Genomic DNA, 20,598 nt, shown 5'->3' with positions numbered 1-20,598 from the left:
GACACCTGCTCGTCAAACATCTCATTCCAAAATCATGGGCATTAATATGGAGTTGGTCCCCCCTTTGCTGCTATAACAGCCTCCACTTTTCTGGGAAGGCCATTGTTGCTCCTAGACGTTTGCACTACACAATGATAGCACTTACAGTTGACCGGGGCAGCTCCAGCAAGGCAAACATTTTACAAACTCACTTGTTGGAAAGGTGGTATCCTATGACGGTGCCACGTTGAAAGTCACTGAGCTCTTCAGTAAGGCCATTCTACTGCCAATGTTTGTCTATGGAGATCGCATTGCTGTGTGCTCGATTTTATACACCTGTCAGCAACGGGTGTGGCTGAAATAGCCGAATCCACTCATTTGAAGGGGTGTCCACATACTTTTGCGTAAATATATAGTGTTTAAACAACACTTTCTTTTCTGGTTCACTCACGTGTACTTGAGCAGAAGCTTGAGTATCACTGATCGCACCACAGGATTCTTGTCCATAGACTCATCAAATGGTGAGAAATCTTTGGTGTGTATCTGACTTTGTGCTGGAACAAATATAATAAAAATCAGAACAAAGATTAAAAACATTTTACTGAGCCACAATCTTCCCTCCGGTCTGTTTAAATGCTTAAAATGTCAAAAAGAAGGAACAAACGGAATCTAAACTCTATATTTTTGACTAGTGTGTTTGCGTGTTATTTGCATGTGTGTGTTGAGGGTACCTCTGATGAGTGGGATAGGTTCTGTCTCGACCATGAGGAAGGACAACAGGTGCAGGATGACACCTTTTGATGGGGGGATGTTGTCCTTGAAGCACACAGTAGTGACCAGGTCTATGAAAAACGCATTGCAACTCTGCCTGAACTGGGCGTTTAGGGTGATGCAAGCTCTGCAAAACCACAATAGACAGATTTCAACAGATAAGACGGTTACAGGGAAAGACATGTCCTTTATCATTGGCTATCCAGTTTTTTTGTTGTTTTTTTTTAAAGGGTAAAACACACCCACCTTATGTCCTCTGACACTTTGACCTGGAAGTCATCTGGGAGTTCGTGTTTGCACATGGGGCAGTACATTTGGCCTGTGCTGAGACATCCTCTGACACAGGTCAGACAGAAGATGTGGTGACAGGGTAGATCCACCGGGTCTTGTGGTTCCCCCATGCACACACGGCACTGGAAACCAAACCTAAGGGAAAGAAAATAGCTGGCGTCATTAAACAGCAAATTCTGTATAAAGCTTATCAGCCACAGCGAATAATGTAGACATATAATATGAATAGCTTTTTACACTAAATAAATTATATCAAATAGACTTACTTGCAAATCAGATCACTTGCTTTTTGCTTGCAAGTCTTCAGTATTGTAATGATGGCCGCAAATGGTTCCTCCGATTTTACGTCTGAGTTTTTTACCAGAATCTGCCACACGAGATAATTAGCAGTCACATATTAGTTAAAATGACATCCAACCAATTGAGTTGATTTCAATTTTTTTTATTTTTTTTATGTAAATTACACAGTTGTCGCCCATTACTCCCATTGGTTTTTAGCTAGTGGTGACAAAAGTTAGCTGAAGTTCCAGGGTTAGGAACAGTTTAAACATTCACTTGTAAAATACTGAATTTATCCTTTAAGCACAACGTTCAATGTAATGAGAAAATTGCAATACGTTAAAACAGTTCAAGAGCTCAGGTTCACATATACATAGTTTAAGTGCTAAACCTGAAATATGGGATGGAAATAAATATATAAGTATAAACAAAGCACCAAATGTAAATCGGTGGCATGTTGACTTAAATAACAAAAAATCTATTATGTGAACTCACTTTGCCTAAGGTATGAGTGTGATCAAGGACCAGAGACTTGAGCGCCCTCTCCTCAGACTCAAAGCCTAGCAGCATGTGTTCCACAAACAGGAAGACGATGCAGATACGGTTCCAATGATTACTAGAAACACAAAACAAACAAGGACAAATCTTTACTTATTCTGGAAGTATTAGCCATATCTGGGAGAAAGTTAATTCAGACAAACAATTACTTACTTACACATACATACATACATACATACATACATACATACATACATACATACATACATACATACATACATACATACATACATACATACATACATACATATTTGTTTGACTATTTTCTACATTGTATCAAAACACAAAAACACAGACATCAAAACTATGAAACAATACATATGGAATCATGTAGTAACCAAAAAAAGTGAAAATTCAAAATATATTTTATATTTGAGATTCTTCAAAGTAGCCACCTTTTGCCTTGATGACAGCTTTGCACACACTTGGCATTCTTTCAACCAGCTTCATGAGGTAGTCACCTGGAATGCATTTCATTTAACATGTGTGCCTTATTAAAAGTTAATTTCTGTAATTTCTTTCTTTCTTAATGCGTTTGAGCCAACCAGTTGTGTTGTGACAAGGTAGGGGTGGTATACAGAAGTTAGCCCTATTTGGTAAAAGACCAAGTCCATATTATGGCAAGAACAGCTCAAATAAGCAAAGAGAAGCGAGAGTCCAGCATTACTTTAAGACATTAAGGTTTCTTCAAGTGCAGTCGCAAAAACCATCAAGCGCTATGATGAAACTGGCTCTCATGAAGACCGCCACAGGAAAGGAAGACCCAGAGTTACCTCATTACAGAGGATACATTCATTATAGTTAACCACACTTCAGATTGCAGCCCAAATAAATGCTTCAGAGTTCAAGAGACACGTCTCAACATCAACTGTTCAGAGGATACAGCGTGAATCAGGCCTTTATGGTTGAATTGCTGCAAAGAAACCACTACTAGAAGACACCAACAAGATGAAGAGACTTCCTTGGACCAAGAAACACGAGCAATGTTCATTAGACAGGTGGAAATCTGTCCTTGTCTTTGTTTGACGCAGAGTAGGTGAACAGATGATCTCCGGGTGTGTGGTTCCCACCGTGAAGCATGGAGGAGGAGGTGTGGGGGTGCATTGCTGGTAACACTGTCAGTGATTTATTTAGAATTCAAGGCACACTTAACCAGCATGGCTACCACAGCATTCTGCAGAAATATGCCATCCCATCTGGTTTGTGCTTAGTGGGACTATCATTTTTTTTTCAACATGACAATGAACCAACACACCTCCAGGCTGTGTAAGGGTTATTTGACCAAGAAGGAGAGTGATGGAGTACTTTATCAAATGACTTGGCCTCCACAATCACCCGACCTCAACCCAATTGAGATGGTTTGGGATGAGTTGGACCGCAGAGTGAAGGAAAAGCAGCCAACAAGTGCTCAGCAAATATGGGAACTCCTTCAAGATTTTTGGAAAAGCATTCCAGGTGAAGCTGGTTGAGAGAATGCCAAGCGTGTGCAAAGCTGTCATCAAGGCAAAGGGTGGCTACTTTGAAGAATCTAAAATATATTTTGATTTGTTTAACACTCATTTGGTTACTACATGATTCCATATGTGTTATTTCATAGTTTTTATTCTACAATGTAGAAAACAGTCAAAAGAAAACCCATCAATGAGTAGGTGTCCACATTTTTGACTGATACTGTATATTTTTTATTATTGCTTTTTGAATATCATGGATATGCTTGCTTTACTACTTCATTCCAACATGTGTGGATGGACTAGCACCTTGAATTCAGAACTTTATACGGTGAAGGTCTTCACCTCTTTCGCAATGCATATTGACTTTCTTATAAACAAAATAAAGTCAAATGGCCTTCTGTAGTCTTTCAAAGAGACATTTCCCTCACCAGATGTAGTCAAACAGTTCCCGGCTCCTCTCTCCATACCGCTTCAGGCTTCTCTGGGAGCAGACCAGCTCCATAGACCCCTTCAGTCTTTTCACCTGCTTCAGCCAGTCCTGGCACTGGGCATCAGAGTCCAATGCAGGGGGTTCCAGGAGCTCAACACAGGCAACTGCTGCATAGACATCCAGAACCTGTGGGGGCAGGGTAGCCTAGTGGTTAGAGCGATGGAAGTTCAAATCCCCGAGCTGACAAGGGTAGTTCTGCCCCTGAACAGGCAGTTACACTGTTCCTAGGCCGTCATTGAAAATAATAATTTGTTCTTAACTGACTTGCCTAGTTAAATAAAAGGTACAAAAAATATTTAAAAAAATAAAAACCTGGCAGAGGAGTGGTATAGTTACTGACATGTTTACTATGACATTTCTATCAGTATGTTGGCAGTACAGTATATACTGTGACATTTCTATCAGTATGTTGGCAGTACAGTGAAGATGGGAAGCACTAGACATATTGGTAGACAGAAGGTGGACCACGGTGCTCTTCATATAATTAATTAAAATGGCTTTATTTGTATGGCATGTTCAATAAAAACAAGGTTTTAAAAATCTGACGCGTTTCGGCTGCAAGGCCTTCGTCAGTGAGTACTCCCTTTTTTGACAGTACATACTGTAGATAACCTCCTACTATCATAAATTCATATATACTGTAGATAACCTACTACTATCATAAATTCATATATACTGTATGTTCAACTAGTATCATAAATTCATATATACTGTATGTTCAACTAGTATCATAAATTCATATATACTGTATGTTCAACTACTATCATATATTCATATATACTCTATACAAACATTTGGAACATAAAAAACCTGATTTCTCAAAACTAAATGTGGCAGTGTGTGGAAAATATATGCACTTACCATCTCTGGGCTGTGCTTCACTAGTGTGATTCTTACCATCTCTGGGCTGTGCTTCACTAGTGTGATTCTTACCATCTCTGGGCTGTCCTTCACTAGTGTGATTCTTACCATCTCTGGGCTGTCCTTCACTAGTGTGATTCTTACCATCTCTGGGCTGTCCTTCACTAGTGTGATTCTTACCATCTCTGGGCTGTCCTTCACTAGTGTGATTCTTACCATCTCTGGGCTGTCCTTCACTAGTGTGATTCTTACCATCTCTGGGCTGTCCTTCACTAGTGTGATTCTTACCATCTCTGGGCTGTCCTTCACTAGTGTGATTCTTACCATCTCTGGGCTGATCTTTACTAGTGTGATTCTTACCATCTCTGGGCTGTCCTTCACTAGTGTGATTCTTACCATCTCTGGGCTGTCCTTCACTAGTGTGATTCTTACCATCTCTGGGCTGTCCTTCACTAGTGTGATTCTTACCATCTCTGGGCTGATCTTTACTAGTGTGATTCTTACCATCTCTGGGCTGTCCTTCACTAGTGTGATTCTTACCATCTCTGGGCTGATCTTTACTAGTGTGATTCTTTCCATCTCTGGGCTGTCCTTCACTAGCGTGATTCTTACCATCTCTGGGCTGATCTTTACTAGTGTGATTCTTACCATCTCTGGGCTGTCCTTCACTAGTGTGATTCTTACCATCTCTGGGCTGATCTCTACTAGTGTGATTCTTTCCATCTCTGGGCTGTCCTTCACTAGTGTGATTCTTACCATCTCTGGGCTGTCCTTCACTAGTTTGATTCTTACACTGGGCTGTCCTTCACTAGTGTAATTCTTACCATCTCTGGGCTGTCCTTCACTAGCGTGATTCTTACCATCTCTGGGCTGTCCTTCACTAGTTGATTCGTACCATCTCTGGGCTGTACCTCACTAGTTGATTCTTACCATCTCTGGGCTGTCCTTCACTAGTTGATTCTTACCATCTCTGGGCTGTCCTTCACTAGTTTGATTCTTACCATCTCTGGGCTGTCCTTCACTAGTGTGATTCTTACCATCTCTGGGCTGTCCTTCACTAGTGTGATTCTTACCATCTCTGGGCTGTCCTTCACTAGTGTGATTCTTACCATCTCTGGGCTGTCCTTCACTAGTGTGATTCTTTCCATCTCTGGGCTGTTCTTCACTAGTGTGATTCTTACCATCTCTGGGCTGTCCTTCACTAGTGTGATTCTTACCATCTCTGGGCTGTCCTTCACTAGTGTGATTCTTACCATCTCTGGGATGTCCTTCACTAGTGTGATTCTTACCATCTCTGGGATGTCCTTCACTAGTGTGATTCTTACCATCTCTGGGCTGTCCTTCACTAGTGTGATTCTTACCATCTCTGGGCTGTCCTTCACTAGTGTGATTCTTACCATCTCTGGGCTGTCCTTCACTAGTGTGATTCTTACCATCTCTGGGCTGTCCTTCACTAGTGTGATTCTTACCATCTCTGGGCTGTCCTTCATAAGTGGGATTCTCTGCAGGTGAGGAACCACCTGTGGTTGCAACGACATCATCCTGGTGAGGTTGTGCAGACGGGTACGGTACATGTTGTAGGCAGTGTGGACCAGGGGCAGGGAGGGAATCTCTTCACTTGGAGCTTTTCGTCTCCTCTGGAGCTCATTCACACAGCAGCTCAGGGCTTCACACAGATGCTGGGAAAATCCATATATTCATTAGGATCACCTAATTGATGGGTAGCCATATTATTATCATATTTGACAGTAAATAGAAAGGACCTTTCTATAAATGGAACCTATTGATTTACTATTTGTATGTGTTGAAAACACGATGATGTTGCAAAGGCATACCTTTAACTCCGCCTCCGAAGCCACTTTCATCGTCATGGCAATGAAGTCCTGCAGGTACCTTTGGAAATATTCCCTCTGCAGTTTCTCACCCAATGTAGCCAGATACTGACCAAGGGGGATTTTCTCAAAGAACACCTCGACACGTCCTCCCAAGAAAAAAACATTTGTAAAAGATTGAGTTTATACAACTAAATACTGTAAGTAGTGCACATGAGAGATAAGAAATACACCTTTAAGAATAATGTATTACATTTGCATAAGCTATACAATTGTTATCTAAATGTATCGTTCAATTTTTTTTAACGTCTGAATTAAGGCATTCAATTATTTACCTCTGGTCTGCTGAGTTTGAATCAATAGTTCGTCCAGGATATCTCTGATCCTCCAGCTAAAGGGCATTGTGCAGCACATGGTCCTCTCAGCTGTGACATGGCTCTGCACCAGGATGGTCTTAGACTCAGAACTGTGGGAAATGGGGAGTTTGTGAGCAGTGACATCTACCTGTTCCACTGAGACACAACACAGGCTACACAAAACCTTACACTGTCATACAAGGACTCCAGGCAGTCCAGTCGGTTTCTTAATCCGGTCTGTGTATCATCACACATAAATCACTCACTTGAGATCAACGTTAGGAATATCAAGCATCTCGTTACTGCCGAATATCTTCAGCCACAGGTTTCGGACTTCCTCCCCACTGTTTCTGTCCAGCAGGAGGTCAAGATTACGGTCCCGGTCGATGACTGAGACCAACTGGGCCAAGAGGGGTGTGACCACTGCTTGGATTCTCTTCCATAGAGTTTGTCTGTGGAACAAATACAGTATGAACTGACTATACTTCTGAACAATGACAAGACAAAATAACCATTTGAAAATGAATGAAATTATCGACTTTCCATATGCAGAGTAGTGCAGTATCATTGATGAACATACGTGAAGGTTCCCCCCTCCTGAAGAGCATCGATGTTTGATGCCTCCATTAACACCCAGAACTTGGGGGAAGGGATATTTCGCTCACGGTTCTCCAGTAGAGAGTGAAGGCGGCTTCTCAGGTTTGTCAGGAACGTAGCTTTAGGGCACAATACAGAGATCAAGCATATAAATTCATGTAAAAGCCAGTTACTTTTAGTTACAGTATTTGTTTGCTGTTAAAGATCTGAGATAATTGTTCCTCTCAGACGTTCTATATTTGGATTTTGGGCCCATTTATAATGAAAAGTACTATAGTAAATTATGGTATAAATACTATAGTATTCACTGTAGTGTTTTTGCAGATTTGACTGTAGTATACCGCAGTATTTTCAGCTAACTATAGTATAAATTACTGTAGTAAAAGAAAAACTGTTGTAAATACTATAGTAATGAATGTAGCATTTTTGTGGATTGTAGTATACTGTAGTTTTACTATCTTTGACATAGAGGTGCAGGCTTTCTCCTTGAGGAAACCTACTGGAAGATTACATTTTCCATAACCTGTAGGTAAGTAGGACTGGGGTCTGAACGGATAGTTCAGAGTTTCTGCTCTTTTGTATAACCTGTAAGGAACACGAAATATGGTCTATACTTGGCATGCAGGTTTCCAACTTATGGGTGGCACAAATTGGCATATGGGGAGGGGAATGGGCAGGGTAATATGCAAATTAAATACAGTAGTATTTACTATACATTTTTAAAAAAGTGTTGTGTTTTTGCAGACATGAACTGTACTATTTATTTACTACAGTGTTTGTGTGAAAAATACTGTAGTATTTACTATAGATTTCTACAACAGTATACTACAACATTCGAGAGTTAGTACTACACATGATCGAGGGATACTACAGTGTGCAGTACAGTTATTCTACATTATACTACAGCATTGTTGAATACTTGTTCCTGATTGGCTAGAAGGGCATTCTAGAACGGACAGTTGTAAAATATCCATCCGGACACCTACACATGCAGACCGTACTTGCTCCAAAGTTACAGAAAGCTAAACCAACCACCACACAAACCAAAATAGGATACATTATAAACACAGGTCCAACAAGGAAAAACTCAGCTAGTTAGCTACTTTTTTTGGAGCATCTGATGACCTAACATGATGAGTGATGAACATTTATTTATCTCGTCCCTACTCTTGCGTAATGCAAGTGGTGCTATGCTGTCAAATCCTCCCATGTTTCTAGTTTAGTGGCACTATGCTGTCAAATACTCCCACGTTTCTAGTTTAGTGGTGCTATGCTGTCAAATCCTCCCATGTTTCTAGTTTAGTGGTGCTGTGCTGTCAAATCCTCCCTCATGTTTCTAGTTTAGTGGTGCTATGCTGTCAAATCCTCCCATGTTTCTAGTTTAGTGGTGCTATGCTGTCAAATCCTCCCATGTTTCTAGTTTAGTGGTGCTATGCTGTCAAATCCTCCCATGTTTCTAGTTTAGTGGTGCTATGCTGTCAAATCCTCCCATGTTTCTAGTTTAGTTTAGTGATGCTATGCTGTCAAATCCTCCCATGTTTCTAGTTTAGTTTAGTGGTGCTATGCTGTCAAATCCTCCCATGTTTCTAGTTTAGTGGTGCTATGCTGTCAAATCCTCTCATGTTTCTAGTTTAGTGGTGCTATGCTGTCAAATCCTCTCATGTTTCTAGTTTAGTGGTGCTATGCTGTCAAATCCTCTCATGTTTCTAGTTTAGTGGTGCTATGCTGTCAAATCCTCCCATGTTTCTAGTTTAGTGGTGCTATGCTGTCAAATCCTCCCATGTTTCTAGTTTAGTGGTGCTATGCTGTCAAATCCTCCCATGTTTCTAGTTTAGTGGTGCTATGCTGTCAAATCCTCCCATGTTTCTAGTTTAGTGGTGCTATGCTGTCAAATCCTCCCATGTTTCTAGTTTAGTGGTGCTATGCTGTCAAATCCTCCCATGTTTCTAGTTTAGTTTAGTGGTGCTATGCTGTCAAATCCTCCCATGTTTCTAGTTTAGTGGTGCTATGCTGTCAAATCCTCTCATGTTTCTAGTTTAGTGGTGCTATGCTGTCAAATCCTCCCATGTTTCTAGTTTAGTGGTGCTATGCTGTCAAATCCTCCCATGTTTCTAGTTTAGTGGTGCTATGCTGTCAAATCCTCTCATGTTTCTAGTTTAGTGGTGCTATGCTGTCAAATCCTCTCATATGTTTCTAGTTTAGTGGTGCTATGCTGTCAAATCCTCTCATGTTTCTAGTTTAGTGGTGCTATGCTGTCAAATCCTCTCATGTTTCTAGTTTAGTGGTGCTATGCTGTCAAATCCTCTCATGTTTCTAGGTTAGTTTAATGGTGCTATGTTGTCAAATCCTCCCATATGTTTCTAGTTTAGTTTAGTGGTGCTATGCTGTCAAATCCTCCCATGTTTCTAGTTTAGTGGCACTATGCTGTCAAATCCTCTCATGTTTCTAGTTTAGTGGTGCTATGCTGTCAAATCCTCTCATGTTTCTAGTTTAGTGGTGCTATGCTGTCAAATCCTCTCATGTTTCTAGGTTAGTTTAATGGTGCTATGTTGTCAAATCCTCCCATATGTTTCTAGTTTAGTTTAGTGGTGCTATGCTGTCAAATCCTCCCATGTTTCTAGTTTAGTGGTGCTATGCTGTCAAATCCTCCCTCATGTTTCTAGTTTAGTGGTGCTATGCTGTCAAATCCTCTCATATGTTTCTAGTTTAGTTTAGTGGTGCTATGCTGTCAAATCCTCCCATGTTTCTAGTTTAGTGGTGCTATGCTGTCAAATCCTCCCATGTTTCTAGTTTAGTGGTGCTATGCTGTCAAATCCTCATGTTTCTAGTTTAGTTTAGTGGTGCTATGCTGTCAAATCCTCTCATGTTTCTAGTTTAGTTTAGTGGTGCTATGCTGTCAAATCCTCCCATGTTTCTAGTTTAGTGGTGCTATGCTGTCAAATCCTCCCATGTTTCTAGTTTAGTGGTGCTATGCTGTCAAATCCTCTCATGTTTCTAGTTTAGTGGTGCTGTGCTGTCAAATCCTCTCATGTTTTTAGTTTAGTGGTGCTGTGCTGTCAAATCCTCTCATGTTTCTAGTTTAGTGGTGCTTTGCTGTCAAATCCTCCCACATGTTTCTAGTTTAGTTTAGTGGTGCTATGCTGTCAAATCCTCCCACATGTTTCTAGTTTAGTTAAGTGGTGCTATGCTGTCAAATCCTCCCACATGTTTCTAGTTTAGTTTAGTGGTGCTATGCTGTCAAATCCTCCCATGTTTCTAGTTTAGTGGTGCTATGCTGTCAAATCCTCTCATGTTTCTAGTTTAGTGGCACTATGCTGTCAAATCCTCCCACATGTTTCTAGTTTAGTTTAGTGGTGCTATGCTGTCAAATCCTCCCACATTTTTCTAGTTTAGTTTAGTGGTGCTATGCTGTCAAATCCTCCCATGTTTCTAGTTTAGTGGTGCTATGCTGTCAAATCCTCCCACGTTTCTAGTTTAGTGGTGCTATGCTGTCAAATCCTCCCATGTTTCTAGTTTAGTGGTGCTATGCTGTCAAATCCTCCCATGTTTCTAGTTTAGTGGTGCTATGCTGTCAAATCCTCCCATGTTTCTAGTTTAGTGGTGCTATGCTGTCAAATCCTCCCATGTTTCTAGTTTAGTGGTGCTATGCTGTCAAATCCTCCCATGTTTCTAGTTTAGTTTAGTGGTGCTATGCTGTCAAATCCTCTAGTTTGACCAGCTGTTTTCAGATATTTATATTTTTTTATTTACAGGTTCAACAAATGATTTTGCTAGGTTCTGGCCTAGTGTTTGATATGTAATGCAATCTCCTTGTAAAGAACAGTGTCAAGTGTCCAGACAAGAAGGCAAACATTCCAGGCAAAATCAGATCGTTATGGATGTATCCAAATGAATGTCAACAGAAAACAGCTTAAACAAACGCAAACGCAGCTACTTCGCTGTTATTCTGGCTGCAGAGTTCGTAACTGTGTTAGCCGTAGCTATTTGGCTAGTTAGCAAAAAAATGATTAGAACGTTGCCAGTGAAAATATAGAAGAAACGCACATAGAACCATCAATATCAAACTAATCGAACAAACGACTGGGTCGCGTCGCTAAGCAACCAAAAGATGAGAAAGTACTCATTTGTTTTTATAAACATTTAAATATAAACTTTTTTTTGTTCTACCATTAAATGTGTGCTTTAATATTATTTTCTTAGGCAACTGTGGTATTAGCGGGATAAACGCTTCCCTTATGTGCATTACATTGGAAAAACTTGTAAGTCGCTCTGGATAAGAGCGTCTGCTAAATGACTTAAATGTAATGTAAATGTAAATGTGCATTACATTGGAAAAACTAACTCCGCAAGAGGACTCGGCTCTGCCTTGTTTCGCTGCCTCGTCCATTATTTCCAAGGTAATGTACAGAACTTTGGCGTTTATCCCTTACACATAATACAACATTCTATAGTAAGAACTACACGATCGAGGGATACTACAGTGTGTAGTGTACTGTTAGCAAGTACTGTAATATTTTATAGTGAACTGTAGTATTTTGTTTTCAAGTGAGAAGGTTCTAGGTCTTGTCTTTAACCACTGCAACTACAGTAACACACTGGAAATATTGTGGTTCCGTGACCTTTCATGTCCTCGTTATCACTGAAATTACGGTAAAACACTGGAAATATTGTTGGTTAGTAACCTTTCAGGTCCTTGTTATCACTGAAACTACAGTAACACACTGGAAATATTGAGGGTCAGTAACCTTTCAGGTCCTCGCTATCGTCCAGAAGTGTCAGCAGGATCTCAACCCTCCTGGTGCTGAGAGCTCCACTGTCCTCCTGATCTCTGAGCATGCTCACTGCACTCTGCACACAGCTTCGCATCAGATCTGTGGCATCAAACTCAGCCTAAAAACAACAACATGCTCACATGAATAACACACCCTGACCTTGTTAGGTTTACAGAAACCAGAAGCACATGCATATTATAATTAAGAACTGCAACACAAACTTGTATACAAAGTGTAGTATCCAATACTTACAGAGTGCTCTACCCCATGTGCCCCGATGTATGTGTCATCTGTTTGCATTGCTGGAACAAGAAAGAAAACTATGAAAAAACTAATTATCTAGGATTATTTACAGTCAATTCCCAACTATGACATTTGTGCTACTGTGCATAATAACAGTTGGTAAAGCATGGCACTTGCAATGAAAGGGTCATGGGTTCTCTTCCCACTGGGGCTGCCCATATTTAAGTAATTTGGGATATTTATAATTTATAATACAAGTAAAATGTACCCTCGGACGGCTCTTCAATTTTCTCAAAAAGTTGGCTGATGGGTAGCTTTCTCAAGGACTGGACGTCTGATACAAACTCCTTGGATTTTCTAAGGTCGTCAATGTGAACTGATTTCCAGGGTCCTTTGAGAAGAAAAAGAGGATGGAAATTGCATACCGGTAAATATTAAAGAGAAACCGGCATACTGCTCTTGCTAGTATCGCTGTTCTTTATTAAACTTTACGCATCGGCCTCCAGGCCTTTGTCAAAGCTTGATAAAGAACAGTGACGCTAGCAAGAGCTGTATGCAGCTCTATTTTTTCTTTCACGTTATTCAATTGTTATCATGCACCTACAAAAAAGAAAGATCGCTCACATGTGAAAGTGCCTTTTTTTTGCATTTTGAATTCCCCTAAATATTGAAAGCATTTCAGAACAGATCATTTCTTTGGTGGGATGCTAGATCATACTATTAAATAAAGCCTGTTGTATAGCTTTTAACACAAACTCACCTCCATGAAATCCAACATAGGAGGTTCCACCTTTAATTCGGGGCAGTTTGGTAACAAAGTAAACAAACACCCTTCCATGGTCACCTTCCTTTGATTTGTTTATTTCATTTATGGATGAATATCTGGAGGAGATTCAAAGATCAAACATTTAAATGGAAAAAAAAATACAACAAGTGTCACCTAATACTTCAGTTTAGTTCTCTCCAGTAGTTGTGATGACAAATCTAAATGACAATCACTCACTTGGCAGATGCCAGAATGTTCATGCTCTGGGAGTCCTCATCATAGTCTGTTTGGATGATGAGGACTTTGTCGGCAGATGTGGAGTCAAGAAATTGCCTAGAGAGAACACAGTTATGTTCCTAATCCTGTACCATTCTTATGAATGATCTACAAGGTTACACACACACAACTGATACAATTACGGTTGCAAAATTCTGGTAACTTTCCCAGAATTCACAGGTTTTCCAGAAATCCTGATTGGAATACGCCTGGAATCAGAATGGAATAAAGCAGGAAATCCAGGAATCTTCCAACCTGGAATTCTGGAAAACATTTTTGGAAAGTAATTGGAATTATGCAACCCTATATACTGAGCTTCTCTTCAAACTTTTAAGCAGACCTGATTTCTTTGAGGAAGGAATGCTCTGTGTCAAACTGTTGCAGCGAGAGAAGCTTGACGTTGCCAAGCTCTGTGATGTTCTGCAGCTGATGGATATCTGCTGCTGTCAATAGCCGGGAAAATGTTGTGACCTTCAAAAAGGAGCAAAAAACGATTTATGAGCAATATAAGATGCATTCTATTCAAAAGGTATATTCTTAAAAAAATATGATTCAAGTGACTTACCTCTGTAAAGTGGTAATGCAACCATTCCTCCTCCTCTTGTGTGTGAGAGGCAATGAAGTCTGCCAGGGATTGATGATTCTGCTCCTCAAAATAGATTTGAGTCAGTGACTCGGTCTCATCAGCAGATAATTTAGTCCCGTCAAGTCGAATGACAGAATCTGGAGTTGCACAGTTCAGCATGATAAGCTTGGCTTCATCCAGGACTCTCCTCTGAGTGTCAGATTCGTCAGACTCAGTTTTCATTTTCTCAGTCACTTGCAGGACCACAGAGGAGCATGTGTCTGAGTGATAGCCAATGAAGACATCATGTGGCTTGTAGCGGTCTGTCTTGGACTGCTGACTTTTCAACGAGACAAAGCGTTTGACCCATTCCTTTAGTTGTTCGACAATCTCCGTCTGGTCCTTCTTGAGAACAGTGTTGATGTCCAGGTAGTGCTTTTCCAGACGGTTTATCAGGGGAATTGGGAACTGCTTGTAGACCACCTCTTTCTCTTCAATGACAATTAACCGGAAGTCTTTGTGAACTCTGCACTTCACACGATGGGTTCCCAATCCAAGATCGACATACTTCTGGCCCCCAAGTGAAACATAGTACTGGTTGAGAGCGTCGTAGAGACTTTCGTACAGATTCTGAAGATTCAGAAGCACAACAGTCTGGCCAGTTTCCATGCAGATCTTCACTCGGTTGATATTCCTGCAGATCTGAGTGTACTCTTGATCCTTTGGGAAGCTGGAACCAAAGATGATCTCTGGATGGTTGTGGTCTGAGAAAAATGTCTGCTGGAGAATCTGGAGGGCTGCATAGTTTTTGGTGAGGACAAGGAGATATCGGCACTCCTCATCTTGGTAAATGGAAACAATGTTTTGTTTCACCAGATCAATAGTGCTGATGCCATCCAAATCAGGTTGAATGAATTGGCCGGGCAGCTCTTTGGTGAATATACGCACTGCGTCCACATCATCCCTTCCACTGAAGTTCCTTAGGACTGCTTCAATGATTTTACCTGTACTGGGGCTCTGCTTAGAGGCCTTGGTGATGGCGAACATCATCTTCACCAGACTATAGTAATCTCGTAGACCGAAAAACCCTTTGCCTTTCTTGCAAGTCGTCATATATGCATGGGAGAAAGGTGTGAAGAGGTGCTTAACCTTCTCCAGAATCATCTTGTCAGATGAGCATATGCCTTTCGCACTCTCAAGTAGCTCATTTTGGTCTGGGTCACCACGGGACACAAAGAGGCCTCTGTTCATCTTGGCAGGGTCCAAGGCCCAATTGGAGATGCCAATGAATCCAACTCTCTTATGAGGCAGTGGCTCGTCATCAATGCAGCCTTCCTCCAGTAAGGGGTGCAGTGTTTTCAGAGGCATTTTTGGGGAGTCCTCTGCCAATCCGATCTCATCTAGCACAACAACAGAGATGTACTCCCCCAAATTCTTGCTCTCTTGGAAGCGGGCACATTGTCTGAATGTGTTGATGATTCCCTCTGGCGTTGAATGAGGGCTGCACTGGAAGGACACCAGGTGAACCTGTTTCAGCCTTTTGTACAGTTCAGAATGTGCAGCTTGGCCCTGCATGGCATCTGCAACCAGAGTTTTAGACAGAGATTTGGAGCTCCCAGGCTTGCCAACCAAAAACAGGGGGATTCGTAACTCGATACAGATCACCATCATGAAGACATTCTCTTTCAAAGCCTTGTTTCTTGCTATTGTCTCTCCCATTGGGACACCGCTTAGGAGAAGGTCCTGCATGACTGAGATTTCCTGCTTCATCTGCTTTGGGGTGACTTGGGGAAGGAATTTGCAGATTGTGGTCTGGTATTCACCTTTTTTTTCTAGACAGGCTTGATAACATACACCAACAGCCATCAACAGTGACCAAACAACTGGATCACTGGCAGGTGAGTGTAGTTGGTCACTCCTGCTCCTTTCCTCCTGGGGTTGTTTCTGGAGGAATGCTTTTAACTCATTCTGAAACAGTGAGTGGTTGTTGTAGAACCACACAAACACTTGCATGCAGCGCTCCACATCCCTGAGACTGACAAAGCTGCATTCGTCTTTCCTCTCTCTCATAAATCCCTGCGATGACGATAGCACATCAGTGATCATCCTGATGGATTCTCTGTTGATTGAATTTGTTTCCACAACTCTCTGTACAATCTGCTGGATGTACATTTTCTCTGTGTGATCACCGAGTTGCCCAAAGTCCCACACCAGAGGGATCATGCTCGGGGGCAACACTTGGACCCTATACACCAGCTGACGAAGAGGGATTGACCCAAGTCTTTCTTCAGTCTCTTCAGCTCGGACCCTGTACCCTAAACCAGCTGCCTCCAGCCTCTTGATCATGTCATCTGTGTGTTTCCTGTAAGGATTGCACGCAGCAATGATTTGCAGGCCAGTTTGGGAGCTGAGTTGTTGTCCTTGCACAGTGTTGTCACATAGGATCTCCTTAATGCTGCTTATTGCTTCAGTGGTATTAGCTTCATCGAAGAAAAGAACAGAATCAAAATCGTGTTTCTTTTTATTGGCAACAGCAATCTTCTCTGCCTCCCGCACCTTGTTGTAGATCATGTCAGATGTAGTTCCACCGTGAACTTTGACGAGTTTCATGTTCTCCGTGGGCGCCCCACTCCTTCTCAACTCGCATAGGAACTTGATGAGCCGTGTCTTCCCACAGCCAGTCTCCCCCATTATGATGACTGGAATGCCACACCTGAACCTCATGTGAATAGCCATCATCTTAAGTATGTTGTCGGTGGTGAGCTCATACGTTTCATCAGGGTCTGTTGGCCACTTGTTCCCCAGCACACTACATAGACGCTCAATCTTATCCGCTCGAGAAAGTTGGTCAAAGTCGATGTTAAAGGGAACTCTTTGATGTCGGAGGCCATTGTACAGGTTTTTGGTCATAATGTTTCTCTTGATTACCACATTTGTTGACGGATTGATGGCGTCAACCCCATTTTGCTCGTTCAGCCGTAGGTGAAATCCAATGAAGGTCATGGACACATGGTCATCATTGAAGAAGATGTATGGATGCGGTTCTGATTCCCATCTCTTCCTGATGAGGAACGGGGCTAGATCTCTTTCGTCAAGTCCAGTGTCCATCGGCTGCCTCCCATGGCTCTGGTCAGCGATGCAGAGAGACGGAGTGGCAAAGTCCTTGGCCATCAAGATCATGAAGTCAACCACAAAGTTTCTGAATCCCCTAAGAGTGTCTCCAACAAACTCAACGTTGCAGAAATCCGATGTCTCACAGTCTAGCAACTGAAGATTGAGAAATCCAGCAAAGTTCTTCAACTCTGCCCAGGATGGATCCATTATACCACAGTAGATGAAGAGCATTTGAAGACACTCTGCATGAGTTCCTTCAACTCTTTGGTAGTTGAAGCTGTCGAGATTTTCACCCCTATGGAACCGTGTTAGATACTGGTATGGTCTTTGAAAGGTCTCGCTCCTGAAACAGTGGTCATCCATGAGTGGGTCCTCAGTGTCCAGTACTGGATCGTCTCCAATTCTCGCTTCCAACCCCATAACCTCTTTTGGTGGACGGCAGAAGACCTTAGGAAAGACCTCAAAGAGAGGAAAGTGTCCCTTTGGATCCTAAACAGACAAACGCATGTCATATTAAGTATTTTGACTAACACTACCTCCATGACTAAAATGGGTTGTCTAACAGAAAAAAGTATTTAAAGATATATTTATTAAATACTGTTGTATTTTGTTCATTAGTCCACTGTTGATATGATCCCAAAAAAAGTGTGCATGTCAACAAGATAAAAGCATTTTCTGGACAAAGCAAAAAGTGTGATGATGAAAAATGCATCATATGAAGCTAAACGCAATGCGAACCGTAAATCACTGTAGCCTAGTAAACAAAGTCAAATCTTGGGTTGCTGACTCCACCCCACGGTTTCAAGGTAAAGAAAAGGGCATGTTTTTTCATGTGAAAAGGTCTATATCCCCTTTAATAATAAAATATATATATATATATATATATGTGTGTGTGTGTGTGTGTGTGTGTGTGTGTGTGTGTGTGTGTGTGTGTGTGTGTGTGTGTGTGTGTGTATGTGTGTGTGTGTGTGTGTGTGTGTGTGTGTGTGTGTGTGTGTGTGTGTGTGTGTGTGTGTGTATATATATATATAGTTATCCTAGTAAGGAATGTAGTAAAGAAACCTTTTCCTGCTCATAGTTGGTTAAAATTACATGATGCACACTAGATGATGTCATCAGTGTTTTCAGATAATGACATCGGAGAACACTGATCTTCCTCTTATCTTTTTAACACGCTAACACGCTAATTGAACACGCTAGCAGCTAGCCACCGGTCTGCGTTTGGTAGGGCTATTTAACAGCATACTTCAAACTGTTTCACGTGACATGACCAAAATTTAAAAAGATTGACACTTACAGATCTTGAAGCATGTCTGAGCGGTTCATTGGTGGATTGTAGTGTCTCAATCACATACAAGTGCTTGTTGCTGCATTTCCACATCAGTCCGTCGGAATCCGTCAGGTAACGCAGGAAGAACAGTTTGAATAGAAATTCATGCAGGCCTTTCTGTACCTGGAGCACATCAAAAGCACGCATGTAAAATCTCCCGTCACAGAAAAACATAAACTATTTTCAATATCTTATTAATACTAGGAATATTTACCGAGGATGTGACATCAAAATGAAAGACTTTGTGTTCCTTGCTCTCTGGCGTTTCAAACAAGGACTGAAGAATGATATGCTCATCGACCTTGGGCTCAATTAAGCGAATGCATTTACGGAATGTGGTTCCCATTGTCACAGTCCCCTCCAGTTTTTCATACAACCTCTGTATGTACAGAGATTTTCCTACAAATAAATAACACATTTGATTCAGCTCTACAAAGTCCTAGGTGAAATGTATGGGCTTTGAATAATTTCTACTTAAATAACTCATATGTGTTGAGAGTATAAACTATTAGTATTTCTGAAACTCAAGACTTGCAACTGAAATTAAAAACGCACGTAAAAAATAAAAAAAAAACATTCATAATATTAAATATAGCTTACATTGGAAGGTTACATTTGAAACCTCATGTTTGGCTCTGTGGGACTATACGAAGTGAAACACATTCCGTATGGTGTGACTTACCAACTCCAGCCCTCTGGGAAGACACAATCCCAACAAAGTGTCGACCTTTGAACACAGATGCCGCACTGGTCTGGTGTGAGGGGACAGTGTAATGCCTGGACAGGTATCTCTGAATCCTCTCAAGAGACTCCTGTGGCACCATGTTCCGTTTGAACTGATTGAAGGCAGTGGGGATGTAGGTGTGCTCCCTTTCTGCGCTGCAGATGATCACCAGCCTGTAGTTGCTCCTGGAACATGAACTCAGTTTCTGAAATAACTTCTCCACTGCGTAGCTCACCTCATAGCTCAGCTGGTCTGCGAAGAGCAGGGTATAGATCTTCTCACCCAAGTAGCCTGGTGTGAGACATCGCCGGAAGAAAAGCTCCACTTGCTCATAGGACGTGGCAGGGGTACACAGGAGGACTTCATCATAGGTAGGCAGCTGCTCATAGTCACTGGTCATATACAAGCAGATGCTTGAAGTCAAGATTTCATCTTGTGGGCAGATTATGAGATTAGGTTGACAATTGAAGAGGCCTTTTGGGAGCTTTCTCCGGACTGTATTCTCACTTGGTTCTAAAAGCATGGGTTCTTCATCATCTTCTTCCTGGTTCTCTTTGTTGGCCAACATCTCTAGCAATCTACCAAAGCTTCTGGTGTCTAAGGAGTCCTGGAGAATGCTCCTCATATCTTTCATGTAAGCATCCCAGACCAGATCCAGTTTTCGTAAACCAACAGCCTGATCCAGAAGGCTCTGCAGAACATCAATGGCACATTTGTCCTCATCAGCAAAAGAAGAATCAAAGTCTCCCAAGTCATTATGAAGGTCAATGAATGTCTGAAATCTGGGGTCTTCATCTTGCTCAGTTTCTGTCACGTTGTTCTGAAAAGTCATCCATGTCTCCCACACATCTGACACGGAGCAGTCAGGTTTGATGAAAGAGAGCATCATCAACACCTTTTCATCCAACTTAGTGTTCAAATTCTTCTCTGTCAAAACATTACAAAGGTAGACTATCTGCTCTGCGGTGTAATAGTTGAGGTAATAGTGCTGAGATCTCTGTTTGTTCATGAATCTGTTCCAGTCGTCCAAACACACCTCCATCTTCCTGCACAGGTCTGTAAGATGGTCCATTGCATTGCCCTCCACCATTATGTTTTGTAGAATGTTGCCAAGGTTGAATTCCATTACGATACCAGTATCACTTTGAGTATTACAGTGAATCTTGGCCTCCCAACACCTAAAAAGTGGATTCCCAGCAGCATAAAGATCTACAAAGGCTACAGCTAGCCTCTGGACACTGTCAAAAACCTGAGAAGATAAAGCAAGTTATTGTTTAAAACTTCAGTTTCTGTACATAAAATAATATATTACAAATAAAATATATGATCTCAGGTAAGTTCAT

The 20,598-nt window shown here is 41.5% G+C and overlaps 1 protein-coding gene across 1 annotated transcript in view; it reads right to left on the bottom strand.

The window, feature by feature from the left end:
• LOC118394379 (E3 ubiquitin-protein ligase rnf213-alpha-like) overlaps nucleotides 1-20,598 on the bottom strand; it is a 50,725-nt gene that overhangs the window by 18,287 nt on the left and 11,840 nt on the right. Inside the window, 21 exon segments of the mRNA XM_052463168.1 lie at nucleotides 431-533; nucleotides 711-877; nucleotides 997-1,176; nucleotides 1,308-1,408; nucleotides 1,816-1,936; nucleotides 3,758-3,945; nucleotides 6,150-6,359; nucleotides 6,516-6,661; nucleotides 6,848-6,978; nucleotides 7,135-7,320; nucleotides 7,449-7,584; nucleotides 12,211-12,355; nucleotides 12,490-12,539; nucleotides 12,749-12,871; nucleotides 13,241-13,362; nucleotides 13,484-13,579; nucleotides 13,863-13,993; nucleotides 14,088-17,690; nucleotides 18,499-18,654; nucleotides 18,746-18,930; nucleotides 19,214-20,504. Coding sequence (XP_052319128.1) covers nucleotides 431-533; nucleotides 711-877; nucleotides 997-1,176; nucleotides 1,308-1,408; nucleotides 1,816-1,936; nucleotides 3,758-3,945; nucleotides 6,150-6,359; nucleotides 6,516-6,661; nucleotides 6,848-6,978; nucleotides 7,135-7,320; nucleotides 7,449-7,584; nucleotides 12,211-12,355; nucleotides 12,490-12,539; nucleotides 12,749-12,871; nucleotides 13,241-13,362; nucleotides 13,484-13,579; nucleotides 13,863-13,993; nucleotides 14,088-17,690; nucleotides 18,499-18,654; nucleotides 18,746-18,930; nucleotides 19,214-20,504 — 7,571 coding nt within the window.

Source organism: Oncorhynchus keta, chromosome 15, assembly GCF_023373465.1.
Source record: "Oncorhynchus keta strain PuntledgeMale-10-30-2019 chromosome 15, Oket_V2, whole genome shotgun sequence".
NCBI lineage: Eukaryota > Metazoa > Chordata > Actinopteri > Salmoniformes > Salmonidae > Oncorhynchus > Oncorhynchus keta.
The sequence above is the reverse complement of the archived record's forward strand: the minus strand, read 5'-3'. Positions and strand labels throughout refer to the sequence as shown.